The sequence below is a fragment of the Oncorhynchus kisutch genome, linkage group LG3 (genome assembly GCF_002021735.2).
Source record: "Oncorhynchus kisutch isolate 150728-3 linkage group LG3, Okis_V2, whole genome shotgun sequence".
Lineage (NCBI taxonomy): Eukaryota > Metazoa > Chordata > Actinopteri > Salmoniformes > Salmonidae > Oncorhynchus > Oncorhynchus kisutch.
In genome coordinates, this window is record NC_034176.2 from 5,275,575 (window position 1) to 5,292,551 (window position 16,977).

At 45.9% G+C, this 16,977-nt stretch overlaps 2 protein-coding genes across 2 annotated transcripts in view; one reads left to right on the plus strand and one right to left on the minus strand.

The window, feature by feature from the left end:
* LOC109880053 (cell division cycle protein 20 homolog B) overlaps window positions 1-11,532 on the minus strand; it is a 24,194-nt gene extending 12,662 nt beyond the window's left edge. The window contains exons 1-4 of the mRNA XM_020472279.2: window positions 11,411-11,532; window positions 4,727-4,778; window positions 4,343-4,433; window positions 512-594 (exon numbers count right to left, since the gene is read on the minus strand). Of these exons, the coding sequence (XP_020327868.2) occupies window positions 512-594; window positions 4,343-4,433; window positions 4,727-4,778; window positions 11,411-11,532 (348 nt within the window). The remainder of the gene's footprint in view (window positions 1-511; window positions 595-4,342; window positions 4,434-4,726; window positions 4,779-11,410) is intronic.
* On the plus strand, window positions 11,356-13,492 carry LOC109880046 (probable glutathione peroxidase 8). Its single transcript, XM_020472273.2, has 3 exons — window positions 11,356-12,191; window positions 12,378-12,639; window positions 12,932-13,492. The coding sequence occupies exons 1-3, from the start codon at window positions 11,829-11,831 to the stop codon at window positions 13,093-13,095; spliced, it is 789 nt and encodes a 262-aa protein (XP_020327862.1). The 5' UTR covers window positions 11,356-11,828; the 3' UTR covers window positions 13,096-13,492.
* Window positions 13,493-16,977: the final 3,485 nt, after the last annotated feature.

Genomic DNA, 16,977 nt, shown 5'->3' on the forward strand with positions numbered 1-16,977 from the left:
GACGTAAGCATTTGCCTCTGATTACAGATGGTCGCAATTTCAAATCCAGCGATAGAAAGATGTTTGTTTTTAAGGCCTATCCCAAATCTTTAACCCTTACCTTAATCATTCGGAGTTAACGCCTAACCTTACGATTTCAACTTTAAATAACTTTAAAATGTGACGTTTTGAGAACACGGAGCAACGTCTATTCTGACATGAGACGGTGAGAGCTAGTCGATTAAAGACACACTCTAGAACACGTGTAAATCATTTCAGCCAGTAGTTTTGAAAGTGGTCCCTGTTTTTTGCGAACTACGTCATCCATTTTGTGTGATATGTTACCAATGAAATTAGTGCAAAAAATTAACAAATCTTAAACATATATTTTGGGGTGGGGGGTATATCAGCTTTAATATTACAGATAGATTGTAGGTTCTATCAATTTAATTTATTTGCAGCATTTTTGATTTTTGTGCAATAAGTTTTAGGAATTTGTTGTGCTAAAGGTTTGAGCATGTTTGTTCTCCACCTGTACGTCGCCCTCCTTGTTCCCGATGCCCAGTATACATCCATCTCTGCTCCAGGACACAGAAGAGGACCGAGTGAGACAGGCTCAGTGGGAGAGAAGGTGCTGCTCTGGGATGGATGCAGCCCTGCAGAGTGGGTGTGTCTGCCTTCCACAGGACCACGTCACACCCCAGGGCCATGGCCACGATTCCACTGTTACTCCAGTCCAACGGGTGGCTGTCTGAGGAGAGGGGAAAGGATCTTCAAATGAACAAAGTACTATTTACACATGTATTTGTAGTTTACAGTATTCTACTAAATAGACAGCTCTGTTTGTGTGTATTATCAAAACAAGTTCAAGTTTGATCTACGAATTTTGTGATTTTGTGTTCAATGCTCTACAACAAAGCTTTCTTAGTGTCCAACAAGCTTTCTCTGCCCTTAACCTTGTTCTGAACACCTCCAAAACAAAGGTCGATGTGGTTTGGTAAGAAGAATGCCCCTCTCCCCACCGGTGTGATTACTACCTCTGATGGAGCTTGAGGGTAGTCACCTCATACAAGTACTTGGGAGTATGGCTAGACGGTACACTGTCCTTCTCTCAGCACATACCAAAGCTGCAGGCTAAAGTTAAATCTAGACTTGGCTTCCTCTATCGTAATCGCTCCTCTTTCACCCCAGCTGCCAAACTAACCCTGATTCAGATGACTATCCCACCCATGCTAGATTACGGAGACATAATTTCTAGATTAGCAGGTAAGGGTGCTCTCGAGCGGCTAGATGTTCTTTACCATTCGGCCATCAGATTTGCCACCAATGCTCCTTATAGGACACATCACTGCACTCTATTACTCCTCTGTAAACTGGTCATCTCTGTATCCCTGTCGCAAGACTCACTGGTTAATGATTATTTATAAAAACCCTCCGAAACCCCCCCCCCCCCCCCCCCCATCTGAGATCTCTACTGCAGCCTCATCCTCCACATACAACACCCGTTCTGCCAGTCACATTCTGCTAAAGGTCCCCAAAGCACAGTAAGTAACATATTGTTGTCTCTACGTTCTTTCCCTTTGTGCTGCTGTCTGTGCCCAATAATGTTTGTACCCTGTTTTGTTCTGCTACCATGTTGGGATGCTACCTGTTTTGTGCTACTACCATGTTGTGCTGCTGCCATGTTGTTCTTCTACCATGTTGTTCTGCTACCATGTTGTGCTGCTGCCATGTTGTGCTGCTGCCATGTTGTGCTGCTACCATGTTGTTCTGCTACCATGTTGTTCTGCTACCTGTTTTGTGCTGCTACCATGTTGTTCTGCTACCATGTTGTTCTGCTAACATGTTGTTCTGCTACCATGTTGTGCTGCTGCCATGTTGTGCTGCTGCCATGTTGTTCTGCTACCATGTTGTTCTGCTACCATGTTGTTCTGCTACCTGTTTTGTGCTGCTGCCATGTTGTGCTGCTGCCATGTTGTGCTGCTGCCATGTTGTGCTGCTACCATGTTGTGCTGCTGCCATGTTGTGTTGCTGCCATGTTGTTCTGCTACCATGTTGTTCTGCTACCATGTTGTTCTGCTACCATGTTGTGCTCCTACCCTGTTGTGCTTCTGCCCTGTTGTGCTGCTGCCATGTTGTTCTGCTACCTGTTTTGTGCTGCTACCATGTTGTGCTGCTGCCATGTTGTTCTGCTACCATGTTGTTCTGCTACCATGTTGTTCTGCTACCATGTTGTGCTGCTGCCATGTTGTTCTGCTACCATGTTGTTCTGCTACCATGTTGTTCTGCTACCATGTTGTTCTGCTACCTGTTTTGTGCTGCTACCATGTTGTGGCTGTTGCCATGTTGTGCTGCTGCCATGTTGTGCTTCTACCCTGTTGTGCTGCTGCCCTGTTGTGCTGCTGGACGTGTTGTGTTGCTACCATGTTGTGCTGCTGCCATTTTGTTCTGCTACCATGTTGTTCTTCTACCATGTTGTGGTGCTACCTGTTTTGTGCTGCTACCATGTTGTTCTGCTACCATGTTGTGCTTCTACCCTGTTGTGCTGCTGCCCTGTTGTGCTGCTGCCATGTTGTGCTGCTGCCCTGTTTGTGCTGCTGCCATGTTGTTCTGCTGCCATGTTGTGCTGCTGCCCTGTTTTGTGCTGCTGCCATGTTGTGCTGCTGCCATGTTGTGCTGCTGGACATGTTGTGTTGCTACCATGTTGTGCTGCTGCCCTGTTGTGCTGCTGGACATGTTGTGTTGCTACCATGCTGCGTTATTGTCGTAGGTCTCTCTTTATGTAGTGTTGTCTCTCTTTATGTAGTGTCGTAGGTCTCTCTTTATGTAGTGTTGTCTCTCTTGTCGTGATGTACTTTTTGTCCTATATTTTTATTTCATTTATTTTTAATCCCAGGCCCCGGTCCTCACAGGAGGCCTTTTGGTTGGCCGTCATTGACAATAAGAATTAGTTCTTAAAACTGACTTGCCTGGTTAAATAAAAGGTCAAATAAAAAATACATGACATACAATCTGATTGTGAAGACAAAACACTAACAACTTTATATGATCTTCCAGTGAACTTAACATATCGTCTGATTTTGGAATTTATATTTCACTTCCTGGAGAATCTGTTAAAGAGACGTTGCGTCACTCTATATGTTCCATTAACTAGAAGATAAACACACGCATTACCAACACACACACATTCCCAGAAATGCTTAATCTGACAAAGATCTGGGTAAAGAATTAAGCTTGAACCCTATCCAAAAGACAAACGTCCATTCTTTCCACAGCTATAGCAAGATCACACCAGATAGACTACCGTATTCAACGTTTGTCCAGGTCCCCAAGACGTCAATACCACTATACCACTCCTTCTCCCTCTGCATCTCCCTCTCCTTCTCCCCCTCCCTCTCCTTCTCCCCCTCCCTCTCCTTCTCCCCCTCCCCCCTCCCTCTCCTTCTCCCCCTCCCCCTCCTTCTGCATCTGCCTCTCCTTCTCCCCCTCCCTCTCCTTCTCCCCCTCCTTCTCCCCCCTCCCTCTCCTTCTCCCCCTCCCTCTCCCCCTCCCTTCTCCTTCTCCTTCTCCCCCTCCCTCTCCTTCTCCCTCTCCCCCTCCCTCTCTTTCTCCCCCTCCCTCTCCTTCTCCCTCTCCCCCTCCCTCTCTTTCTCCCCCTCCCTCTCCTTCTCCCTCTCCCCTCCCTCTCTTTCTCCCCCTCCCTCTCCTTCTCCCCTCCCTCTCCTTCTCCCTCTGCATCTGCCTCTCCTTCTCCCTCTCCCCCTCCCTCTCCTTCTCCCCCTCCCTCTCCTTCTCCCCCTCCCTCTCCTTCTCCCCCTCCCTCTCCTTCTCCCTCTCCCCCTCCCTCTCTTTCTCCCCCTCCCTCTCCTTCTCCCCCTCCTTCTCCCCCTCCTTCTCCCCCTCCCTCTCCTTCTCCCCCTCCCTCTCCTTCTCCCCCTCCCTCTCCTTCTCCCCCTCCCTCTCCTTCTCCCTCTCCCCCTCCTTCTCCCCCTCCCTCTCCTTCTCCTTCTCCCCCTCTCTCTCCTTCTCCCCCCAGCTGTGGGATGTGGAGAAGAGGACAAGACTGAGAACTATAACGTCACACCTCTCTGGAGTGGGGGCGCTTAGCTGGAACCAACACATACTCAGCAGGTGCGTGTGTCTGCGCTGTTAGCTATAACACAATGGATATGCTTGTTAGCTATATTTTATTTCCATTCAAAATCTTATTTTACCTAACCCCTAACTCCTAACCCCTAACTCCTAACCCCTAACCCCTAACTCCTAACCCCTAACTCCTAACCCCTAACTCCTAACCCCTAACCCCTAACCCCTAACTCTGTGTGTGTGTGTGTGAGAGAGTGAGAGAGTGCCATGCACTCACAGTAGTCATCCTGCAGAGAGGGCAGTGCCAGAGTCAGCTGTGGTTTAGACTGGTCTGGAGTAGAGGGAGCCAGATACATGACAGAGAATGGCTGCAGGACAGGTTAACACACAGAGACACACGCACAGTCAGGTCTAAAACACACAGTGAAATTATACTGTAGCACAGGAGGCACCTTCATTGGAGAGGACGGGCTCATAGTAAATGGCTTGAAAGGAATTTATGGAATGGTGTCAAATTTCATTCCCTCCGTTCCAGACATTATTATGAGCCTTTCCTCCCGTCACCAGCCTCTCGTGTACTGCTGACAGAGCAGTATTAAATAGAAATATAGCAGTCCTACTAAATATAGCAGTCCTACTAAATATAGCAGTCATACTGTACCTGCCTTCTCTGAGCATCTGTCCTGTTCTCCAGAAGCAGACCACACCCAATCCTACAACAACAACAACAACAACAACATAGTTATTTACAGTACAAACAAGGACAATTCTCCTTCATGGGTACATTTCCCATATCCCCATGTGGACAAAGGCTATTTACGTTACAGTTAGGTTTAGGAGTTAGGGGTTAGGAATTAGGGGTTAGGAATTATGTTTAGGGGTTAGGGGTTAGGGGTTAGGAGTTAGGGGTTAGGGGTTAGGGTTTAGGGGTTAGGAGTTAGGAGTTAGGAGTTAAGGAAAATAATATCAAATGAAGGTCCCCACAACGATAGTAAAACAAAACGTGTGTGTGTGTGTGTGTGTGTGTGTGTGTGTGTGTGTGTGTGTGTGTGTGTGTGTGTGTGTGTGTGTGTGTGTGTGTGTGTGTGTGTGTTTGAATAGACCTGTTTAGGCACATTCCTCCTGTAAGTGGTCGATGCGGTGACCGGTCTGACGACATGCTGTGATAGGTCTGACACTACAGCCTCCGTCACTGTGTCTGAAAGAGAAAGTTCACACCGTCAGTGACAGATTAGTGGAATATGTGTGGGTAGCTGGACAGGTAGGATGACGGACAGTGAAGGTGAATAATAACAGTAGGAAAGTCTATATACAGCATGTGGAAATGAGGTAGGATGAGAGAGGTCAGGCAATTAATAGGCCATGGAATGGTATGAAACGAGGGCCAGCCAACGAGAGCGTACAGGTCACAGTGGTGGGTAGTATATGGGGCTTTGTTGACAAAACAGATGGCACTGTGATAGACTGCATCCAATTTATCGTGTAGGGTGTTGGAGGCTATTTTGTAAATGACATCGCCGAAGTCGAGGATCGGCAGGATGGTCAGTTTTACGAGGGTATGTTTGGCAGCATGAGTGAAGGATGCTTTGTTGCGAAATAGGAAGCCGATTCTAGACTTAATTTTGGAATGGAGATGTTAAATGTGAGTCTGGAAGGAGAGTTTACAGTCTAACCAGACACCCAGGTATTTGTAGTTGTCCACGTATTCTAAGTCAGAGCCGTCCAGAGTAGTGATGCTGGACGGGCGGGCAGGTGCGGGCAGCGATCGATTGAAAAGCATGCATTTAGTTTTACTTGCATTTAAGAGCAGTTAGATGCCACGGAAGGCGAGATGTATGGCATTGAAGCTCATCTGGAGGTTAGTTAACACAGTGTCCAACGAAGGGCCAGAAGAATACACAATGGTGTCGTCTGCGTAGAGTTGGATCAAAGAATCACCAGCAGCAAGAGTGACATCATTGATGTATACAGAGAAGAGAGTCGGCCCGAGAATTAAACCGTGTGGCACCCTCATAGAGACTGCCAGATGTCCGGACAACAGGCCCTCCAATTTGACATACTCTATCGGAGAAGTAGTTGGTGAACCAAGCGGGGGAAAAAAAAAATATTTGTCACATACACATGGTTAGCAGATGTTAATGTGAGTGTAGCGAAATGCTTGTGCTTCTAGTTCCGACAATGCAGTAATAACCAACGAGTAATCTAGCTAACAATTCCAAAACTACTACCTTATACACACAAGTGTAAAGGGATAAAGAATATGTACATAAAGATATATGAATGAGTGATGGTACAGAGCGGCATAGGCAAGACACAGTAGATGGTATTGAGTACAGTATATACACATATGAGATGAGTATGTAAACAAAGTAGCATAGTTTAAAGTGGCTAGTGATACATGTATTACATAAAGATGCAGTAGATGGTATCGAGTGCAGTATATACATATGAGATGAGTATGTAAACAAAGTGGCATAGTTTAAAGTGGCTAGTGATACATGTATTACATAAGGATGCAGTAGATGATATAGAGTACAGTATATACATATACATATGAGATGAATAATGTATGTAAACATTATATAAGGTAGCATTGTTTAAAGTGGCTAGTAATATATTTTACATCAATTCCCATCAATTCCCATTATTAAAGTGGCTGGAGTTGAGTCAGTGTCAGTGTCCGTGTGTTGGCAGCAGCCACTCAATGTTAGTGGTAGCTGTTTAACAGTCTGATGGCCTTGAGATAGAAGCTGTTTTTCAGTCTCTCAGTCCCAGCTTTGATGCACCTGTACTGACCTCGCCATCTGGATGATAGCGGGGTGAACAGGAAGTGGCTCGGGTGGTTGTTGTCCTTGATGATCTTTATTGCCATCCTGTGACATCAGGTGGTGTAGGTGTCCTGGAGGGCAGGTAGTTTGCCCCCGGTGATGCGTTGTGCAGACCTCACTACCCTCTAGAGAGCCTTACGGTTGTGGGCGGAGCAGTTGCCGTACCAGGTGGTGATACAGCCCGACAGGATGCTCTCGATTGTGCATCTGTAGAAGTTTGTGAGTGCTTTTGGTGACAAGCCGAATTTCTTCAGCCTCCTGAGGTTGAAGAGGGGCTGCTGCGCCTTCTTCACGATGCTGTCTGTGTGGGTGGACCAATTCAGTTTGTCTGTGATGTGTACGCCAAGGAACTTAAAACTTACTACCCTCTCCACTACTGTTCCATCGATGTGGATAGGGGGGTGTTCCCTCTGTTGTTTCCTGAAGTCCACAATCATCTCCTTAGTTTTATTGACGTTGAGTGTGAGGTTATTTTCCTGACACCACACTCCGAGGGCCCTCACCTCCTCCCTGTAGGCGAGGCAATCATTTGAGAAACCAAGGCTGTTGAGTCTGCCAATAAGAATGTTGTGATTGACAGAGTCGAAAGACTTAGCCAGGTCGATGAATACGGATGCACAGCAATGTCTCTTATCGATGGCGGTTATGATATCGTTTAGGACCTTGTGCGTGGCTGAGGTGCACCCATGACCAGCTCTGAAACCAGATTGCATAGTGGAGAAGGTACGGTGAGATTCGAAATGGTCGGTAATCTGTTTGTTAACTTGGCTTTCGAAGACCTTAGAAAGGCAGGGTAGGATAGATATAGGTCTGTAGCAGTTTGTGTCTAGAGTGTCTCCCCCTTTGAAGAGGGGGATGACCGCGGCGGCTTTCCAATCTTTGGGAATCTCAGACAATATGAAAGAGAGGTTGGACAGGCTAGTAATAGGGGTTGCTATAATTTTTAGAAAGAAAGGGTCCAGATTGTCTAGCCCGGCTGATTTGTAGGGGTCCAGATTTTGCAGCTCTTTCAGAACATCAGCTATCTGGATTTGTGTGAAGGAGAAGTGGGGGAGGTTTGGGCGAGTTGCTGTGGGGAGCGCAGTTCTGTTGACCGGGGTAGGGGTAGCCAGGTGGAAAGCATGGCCAGCCGTAGAAAAATGCTTCTTGAAATTCTCAATTATTGTGGATTTATCAGTAGTGACCGTGTTTCTTAGCCTCAGTGCAGTGGGCAGAGGTGCTCTTATTCTCCATGGACTTTACAGTGTTCCAGAACTTTGAATTTGTACTACAGGATGCAAATTTCTGTTTGAAATACTAGCCTTAGCTTTCCTAACTGCCTGTGTATATTGGTTCCTAACTTCCCTGAAAAGTTGCATATCACCGGGGCGATTCGATGCTTGTGCTGGTCAAGGGCAGACAGGTCTGGAGTGAACCATGGGCTATATCAATTCCTGGTTCAAAAATGTTTGAATGGAGCATTCTTATTTAAGATGATGAGGAAGGCACTTAACACTTATCTTTTATAGAATAACCAGGCATCCTCTACTGACGGGATGAGGTCAATGTCTTTCCAGGATACCCCGACCAGGTCGATTAGAAAGGCCTGTTCGCAGAAGTGTTTTAGGGTGTGTTTGACAGTGATGAGGGGTGGTCGTTTGACCGCGGACCCATTACGGATGCAGGCAATGTGGCAGTGATTGCTGATATCTTGGTTGAAAACAGCAGAGGTGTATTTGGGAGAGCGAGTTAGTTAGGATGATAACTATGAGGGTACGGATTTACGGATTTGGGGTTGTACCTGGTAGGTTCATAGATCAGTGTGAGACTGAGGGCATCAAACTAAGATTGAAGGATGGCCGGGGTGTTAAGCATATCCCAGTTTAGGTCACCTAGCAGCACGAGCTCAGAAGATAGATGGGGGCAATCAATTCACATATGGTGTCCAGGGCAATGCTGGGGGCAGAGGGTGGTGTATAGCAAGTGGCAACGATGAGAAACTTGTTTCTGGAAAGGTGAATTTTTAGAAGTAGAAGCTCAAATTGTTTTGGTACAGACCTGGATAGTAAGATAGCCTGCAGAGTTCTATCTCTGCAGTAGATTGCAACACCGCCCCCTTTGGCAGTTCTATCTTGGCGGGAAATGTTGTAGTTAGGAATGGAAATTTCAGGGTTTTTGATGGTATTCCTAAACCAGGATTCAGACACGGCTAAGACATCCGCGTTGGTAGAATGTGCTGAAGCAGTGAATAAAGCAAACTTAGAGAGGAGGCTTCTAATGTTAACATGCATGAAACCAAGGCTTTTACGGTTATATAAGTCAACAAATGAGAGCACCTGGGGAGTAGGAGTGGAGCAAGGCACTGCAGGGCCTGGATTAACCTCTACATCACCAGAGGAACAGAGGAGAATTAGGATAAAGGTACGGCTAAAGGCTATAAGAACTGGCCGTCTAGCACGTTCGGAACAGAGAGTAAATGGAGCAGGTTTTTGGGCACGATAGCATAGATTCAAGGCATAATGTACAGCCAAAGGAATGGTAGGAAGAGAGTACATGGAGGTGAACCTAGGCATTGAGTAATGATGAGAGAGTCTCTAGAGATGTTTAAACCAGATGATGTCATCGCATATGTGGGAGGTGGAACAACATGGTTGGTTAAGGCATATTGAGCAGTAATCACTAACCATGACAGTAATGGACAATGCATATTGATATTAGGGAGAGGAATGCGTAGCCAAGTGATCGTATGGGTCCAGTGAGTGGTTGGGCTGGCTGGGGACACAGCGATTCAGACAGTTAGCAGGCCAGGGCTAGCAAGCTAGCAGTTAGCAGGCCGGGGATAGCAAGCTAGCATAAGGGCCTTAGATGGAAGTCGCAATGGAGGAAAGTCTGTTTTTGCCTCCTCGTGCGGTGACGTCGATAGACCAGTCGTAGAATTAGTAGGGTTCCAAGTAGCAGAGGGGTCCAAATCCAATTGGCAAAATGGGTATAGTGGTCCAAGAAACTGGCCGGTGGATCAGTTAACAGTCCAATATTCTTTAGATAGCTAGCAGGCCGTGGTTAGCAGAATGGGCCTTCGGGGGACGTCGCACCTGAGGGGCCTGTTGGGATCCTCGGGCAGATTATGTCGGTATTCCAGTCGTGAACGAACTGGCGAGAGCTTTCCGAGCTTAAGGTTAGCTGATGACCGCTAGCAGTGGTTAGCTGACTGATAGCAAGTAGCTAGTTAGCTAGCTAGCTTCAGTTGAGGTATTCCAGTTCAGAGGTAAATAGAAATACTTTAGGAAAAAAAACAGATCCACACCACATTGGGTGAGGCGGGTTGCAGGAGAGTATTTTGAAGTTGAGGTTTAGGAAAAATATTAAAAAGAACGCGAAGAAAAAGATATATACACGAGACAAGACAAAGACGTCTGACTGCTACGCCATCTTGGATTGCATTAACCATATATCGATGGCATAATTGGCCTGTGATGATCTGTAGGGCCGTGGTCATTGACCATTCGCTCCAAGCCCCGCTCAGCGGTAATACCTACAAACAATAACTGATGGCCCGCTCCCCCGGTCACAGATTGTTCCGATGAACGGTAACAGATTCTGTGGATTTACGTGGATTTATGGACGCACATAACTTCTGGATCAGACGGAGTTAAGGAAGAGAAAGCAGCGAGATCGGGCGATTGAGATTTCCTCCTTTTAGGGAGTTGAGATCTGTCGGACATTTCCACCTGACCTAATTAAAGCGCCCCTGGCCCAGCTGAGTAAATGGCAATGCATTAAGGATTATTCCACCAACTCCATGGGCCTTTTCTACAGTCAGCTTGCATCATGTATAAACGCAACATGAAACAATTTCAAAGATTTTCATAAGGAAATCAGTTCATTTAAATAAATAAATTAGGCCATAATCTATGGGATGCAGCCATGGGTGGTCCCTGGGAGTGCATAGGCCCACCCACTGGGGAGCCAGGCCCAGCCAATCAGAATGAGTTTTTCCCCACAAAAAGGCTTTACAGACAGAAATATTCCTCAGCACCCCCCAGCACAAGGTGCACCTATGTAATGATCATGCTGTTTAATCAGCTTCTTTGTATGCCACACCTGTCAGGTGGATGGATTATCTTGGTAAAGGAGAAATGCTCACTGACAGGGATATAAACACATTTTGTGCACAAAACTTGAGATATATATTTTTTTGTGCGTATGGAACATTTCTCATGAAACATAGGACCAACACTTTACTTGTATATTTTTGTTCAGTGTATGTCTGTGTACCTTTACACTCATTGGTGCTTACAATAACAGGAAATAAGAGGGGGCCCTTTTCACATATACAACATTGTGTATATTTGTGGCTGTTTGAAAATATAGAAGTAGACCTCGTAGAGTTAACTGTTAAACCTTACCTGTAGTAGGCTACTTATATTATAAGAAGAAAAAAAACATTAATTCCTTCATTCATTCATTCATTCAAACCTTGAAGGCTTGTCTCTGTGCTCTGCTCTTGTGTCAGTTTTGTTCTCGCTGCGCCCCCTGACGGTGAATCCAGAGACAGTCTCTGACAGACCGTGTCGACCTCTCGGCAGGGAGAATGGCGCCCCCTGGCGACCATGGGGCTACTGGCTAAAGGCTGCTCTGCGCTCAGCCGCCTGGTCACCATCCGACTCTTGAAGCGCTTGTACGATGATGAGAGATGAGGCGCCTCGGTGCTTGTCTAAAAAAAAAGAGGAAAATAGACTTGACATTAGCATAATGGCTGATAAAACATGAGTTATTACCTGTAACACATAGGATCAAGTGTATCCCTATATTCACATCTTACGCAATTTAAAAACAAGTAGACTACAGTAAAACATTCCAGGTTTAAAGATTTTGCGCGAGATGTAGGCCTAGACAAATAATAAATCAGAGTGTTGATAAATCGACATAAAAACGAAATGCCTATAGTGAAATTTGATGCCTAACACAGAACAGACCTCCTCCAAAGCCCGTTGGCTCCTCACTTCGCTATGCGCCCGTCCAGCCAGCCAGACACAACCTAAGCAGCGGTTCACTAACTCCTTCCCCCGCCCCAAGCTCTCATTGTCCCCCTCCAAGATGGAGGCGCTGGAGGTTTTGGGGGGCTACCCGACCAAGCCCTCGAACCCTCGATCACGAATGGTCAGGGTTCTACTGAGTATGACTGTTGTTATGGGATGTTTATTAATGTTACATAGTTTTCTCAAAATCACTAAGTCGCGGAAGCCGCAAGATTTCTACTCTTTTGAGGTGAAGGACGCCAAAGGGAGAAGCGTTTCTCTGGAGAGATACAGAGGCAAAGTAAGTTCACATCAGCAAAACTCCGCTAGTAAACGAACTGAACTCTGTGTAGGCGTACTGCTGAAGTCACTTCGTTTTTCTAAAATGTTGATAACTGGTTTTTGCGATTTAGCACGTTTCCCCCCAAAAGAAGTATAGTATTTAGGCATAATGTTTACAATCCTCTGCTTTTCTTCATGCGCGCAGGCGTCTCTGGTTGTCAACGTGGCGAGCCACAGCGAACACACAGAGAATAACTATCGCTCTCTGCAAGAGCTGCACCGGGAACTGGGGACGTCCCATTTCAACGTGCTGGCTTTTCCCTGCGGCCAGTTCGGGGAGACCGAGATGGGGACCAGCCGGGACATCGAGGCCAACGCCAAGAACACCCATGGCGTCACCTTCCCTATTTTCAGTAAGATCAAAATCATGGGATCGGAGGCGGAGCCAGCTTTCAAATTCATAACAGGTAAGACACAGTAGACTTTATCATTAAAACAGAGATCTAATCAATATAGTTTAGTATTTGTCTAAGGACAAGAAGAACAAGGTGAAGTTTATCACAAGTAAACAAAGCTTAGCTTATAGGCCTTTACAGCCTTTATCTTTTGTCTAAATAAAATGAGTATTTTCTATTCTATTCAAGATCATGTTTTTCATGGACACTGTGGGTGTAAGAGGAATTGTAGTTATTGCGGTACATTGGCAACACAACACCAACACAGAACATTAGGCCTGATAAATGTTTGTTTCCATTTCAGATTCTGTAAAAAAGATTCCGAAGTGGAACTTCTGGAAGTTCCTGGTGAACCCTGAGGGCCAGGTGGTGAGGTTCTGGAAGGCAGAGGAGCCCGTGGACAGCGTTCGTCAGGAGGCCACGGCCATGGTGCGCGAGATCATTCTGAAGAAAAGGGCAGAACTCTAACAGCGTGGAACTTGTCAAGACAGGAGTGACTACACCTCTGAGTTCAATTGAACGTTCCTGGGGTACTGTACGACGGACGAACATTTCAACACACTTTAATATGATTTGACCACTTTGACAAACTTTGCAGAAGATCATGTTCATTGCACTGTAGGTGGGTTTAGTATTTTACTGGATGGCAATAGGACTAGAATAGGAGCCTGTGTGTGTGTGTGTGTGTGTGTGTGTGTGTGTGTGTGTGTGTGTGTGTGTGTGTGTGTGTGTGTGTGTGTGTGTGTGTGTGTGTGTGTGTAATATAGATTTTCTTTGTGTCAGTACTCTCTGGTAGCTGCATGTACACATGGCCATCTTGTTCAGTTTGTCTTGTTCTGAGATAGATTAAAGACTGTTATGTTTATCAATGTTTAAATCAAAGTTTATTTGTCACGTGCACCGAATACAACAGTGAAATGCTTACTTCCAGCCTCTAACCAATAGTGCAAGAAAAGGTATTAGGTGAACAATAGGTAAGTAAAGATATAAAACAACAGTAAAAATACAGGCTATATACAGTAGAGAGGTTATATACAGTAGAGAGGCTATATACAGTAGTGAGGTTATATACAGTAGAGAGGCTATATACAGTAGTGAGGCTATATACAGTAGAGAGGCTATATACAGTAGAGAGACTATATACAGTAGTGAGGCTATATACAGTAGAGAGGCTATATACAGTAGAGAGGTTACATACAGTAGAGAGGCTATATACAGTAGAGGCTATATACAGTAGAGAGACTATATACAGTAGTGAGGCTATATACAGTAGAGAGGCTATATACAGTAGAGAGGCTATATACAGTAGTGAGGCTATATACAGTAGAGAGGCTATATACAGTAGTGAGGCTATATACAGTAGAGAGGCTATATACAGTAGAGGATATATACAGTAGAGAGGTTATATACAGTAGAGAGGTTATATACAGTAGAGAGGCTATATACAGTAGAGAGGTTATATACAGTAGAGAGGCTATATACAGTAGAGGATATATACAGTAGAGAGGTTATATACAGTAGAGAGGTTATATACAGTAGAGAGGTTATAAACAGTAGAGAGGCTATATACAGTAGAGGATATATACAGTAGAGAGGCTATATACAGTAGAGAGGTTATATACAGTAGAGAGGCTATATAAAATAGAGAGGCTATAAAAGTAGCGAGGCTACACACAGACACCATTGTTAGTCATGCTGATTGAGGTAGTATGTACATGTTTAATGTAGTACAATCATAAAATAAACTGTTAATGTAGAATTTCAAGTAATCAACTTAAAGGGACCTTGTTTCATTGATTCATAGAAGGAATAGTATTTTACACGTTTGCTACAATGTTGACCTTAAAAAATCCTATTTGTGATATGGAAGACTGTGTAACTGCTGAACTCAACACATCGTGACACGGATTCTATCTCTTCCTTTAAAAAAAATACATATATATATTTAACTAGGCAAGTCAGTTAATAAGAACAAATTCTTATTTACAATGACGGTCTACCCTAACCAAAGCCAGATGACACTGGGCCCATAGTGCACTGCCCTAGGGGACTCACAGCCAGATGTGATGTAGCCTGGATTTGAACCAGGGACTAGAGTCTTGAACAGAGATGCAGTGCCTTAGACCGCTGCGCCACTCGGGAGCCTCCTATCTCCTCACCTTCACAACCGTGTTGGAGAAGGACCACGGTCCAACGTCCCGTCGAGCAGGACTTCTTCACCAATGAGTTTTTGAGAAGGAGATGAGAAGAGGCAACAAATCAGTTAAAGATGAGTTGAGAAAGAGGCCATAGAGATGTATAATTGAGGGCTTTCACCATTTTAAAGTAGTCATCTGGGTGGGACTTCCTATGGGTTAAGGAAGACTTACATGACTCAAACGGGTCATCCAACCCGGTCATCAGGAGGGATCATCCAACCGGGTCATCAGGAGGGATCATCCAACCGGGTCATCAGGAGGGATCATCCAACTGGGTCATCAGGAGGGATCATCCAACCAGGTCATCAGGAGGGATCAACCAACCAGGTCATCAGGAGGGATCATCCAACCGGGTCATCAGGAGGGATCAACCAACCGGGTCATCAGGAGGGATCATCCAACCGGGTCATCAGAAGGGATCATCCAACTGGGTCATCAGGAGGGATCAACCAACCGGGTCATCAGGAGGGATCATCCAACCGGGTCATCAGGAGGGATCAATCAACCGGGTCATCAGGAGGGATCATCCAACTGGGTCATCAGGAGGGATCATCCAACCGGGTCATCAGGAGGGATCATCCAACCAGGTCATCAGGAGGGATCAGCCAACCAGGTCATCAGGAGGGATCAACCAACCAGGTCATCAGGAGGGATCATCCAACCGGGTCATCAGGAGGGATCATCCAACCGGGTCATCAGGAGGGATCATCCAACCAGGTCATCAGGAGGGATCATCCAACCAGGTCATCAGGAGGGATCAGCCAACCGGGTCATCAGGAGGGATCATCCAACCGGGTCATCAGGAGGGATCATCCAACCAGGTCATCAGGAGGGATCAGCCAACCGGGTCATCAGGAGGGATCAACCAACCAGGTCATCAGGAGGGATCAGCCAACCGGGTCATCAGGAGGAATCATCCAACCGGGTCATCAGGAGGGATCATCCAACCGGGTCATCAGGAGGGATCATCCAACCAGGTCATCAGGAGGGATCATCCAACCGGGTCATCAGGAGGGATCAGCCAACCGGGTCATCAGGAGGGATCAACCAACCAGGTCATCAGGAGGGATCAGCCAACCGGGTCATCAGGAGGGATCATCCAACCAGGTCATCAGGAGGGATCATCCAACCAGGTCATCAGGAGGGATCAGCCAACCGGGTCATCAGGAGGGATCAATCAACCGGGTCATCAGGAGGGATCATCCAACTGGGTCATCAGGAGGGATCATCCAACCGGGTCATCAGGAGGGATCATCCAACCAGGTCATCAGGAGGGATCATCCAACCAGGTCATCAGGAGGGATCATCCAACCGGGTCATCAGGAGGGATCATCCAACCGGGTCATCAGGAGGGATCATCCAACCGGGTCATCAGGAGGGATCATCCAACCGGGACAACGAATGAATTATACTTGTGAAGAAGAAAATGTACTACTTCGTTTATATTTAGAGGATGCTCTCATCCAGAGCGACTTACGGCAGGGTAGCCTAGTGGTTAGAGCTTTGGACAAGTAACTGAAAAGGCTGATCGAATCCCCGAGCTGACAAGCTAAAAATCTGTAATTCTGCCCCCTGAACAAGGCAGTTAACCCACTGTTCCTAGGCAGTCATTGAAAATATGAATTTGTTCTTAACTGAACTGACTTGCCTAGTTAAATAAATACTCTCACAGATGCCATAATGAGACAGAGATGTCTGTCAAAGGAACCTCACAGATGCCATAATGAGACAGAGATGTCAATGGAACATATATGGAGAGGCAGGTAGCCCAGTGGTTAGAGTGTTGGACTAGTAACCAAAAGGTTGCTAGATAAAATCCCCGTGTTGACAAATTAATAATCTGTTGTTTTACCCCTGAACAAGGCAGTTAACCCACTGTTCCTAGGCTGTCATTGAAATCCCAAGGCATTCCTAGTCGATTGCTATTGACCGGTTCATCTCCTAAGGCATTCCTAGTCGATTGTCAAACAGTTCTGTCAAACCCAAAGCCTCTAGCCTAGCGGAACCAGGTACGCAAACTGTTCCCATTTCATATGTCTGAAGGTGCAAACTGTTCCCATTTCATATGTCTGAAGGTGCAAACTGTTCCCCTTTCATATGTCTGAAGGTGCAAACTGTTCCCATTTCATATGTCTGAAGGTGCAAACTGTTC

Bases quoted from the DNA above. Each gene is read 5' to 3' on its own strand.
- LOC109880046 (XM_020472273.2), top strand. From the start codon at position 11,829: ATGCCTAACACAGAACAGACCTCCTCCAAAGCCCGTTGGCTCCTCACT. The intron at 12,192-12,377 runs GTAAGTTCACAT...TCATGCGCGCAG, and splicing joins TGGAGAGATACAGAGGCAAA to GCGTCTCTGGTTGTCAACGT. The intron at 12,640-12,931 runs GTAAGACACAGT...TTTCCATTTCAG, and splicing joins AGCTTTCAAATTCATAACAG to ATTCTGTAAAAAAGATTCCG.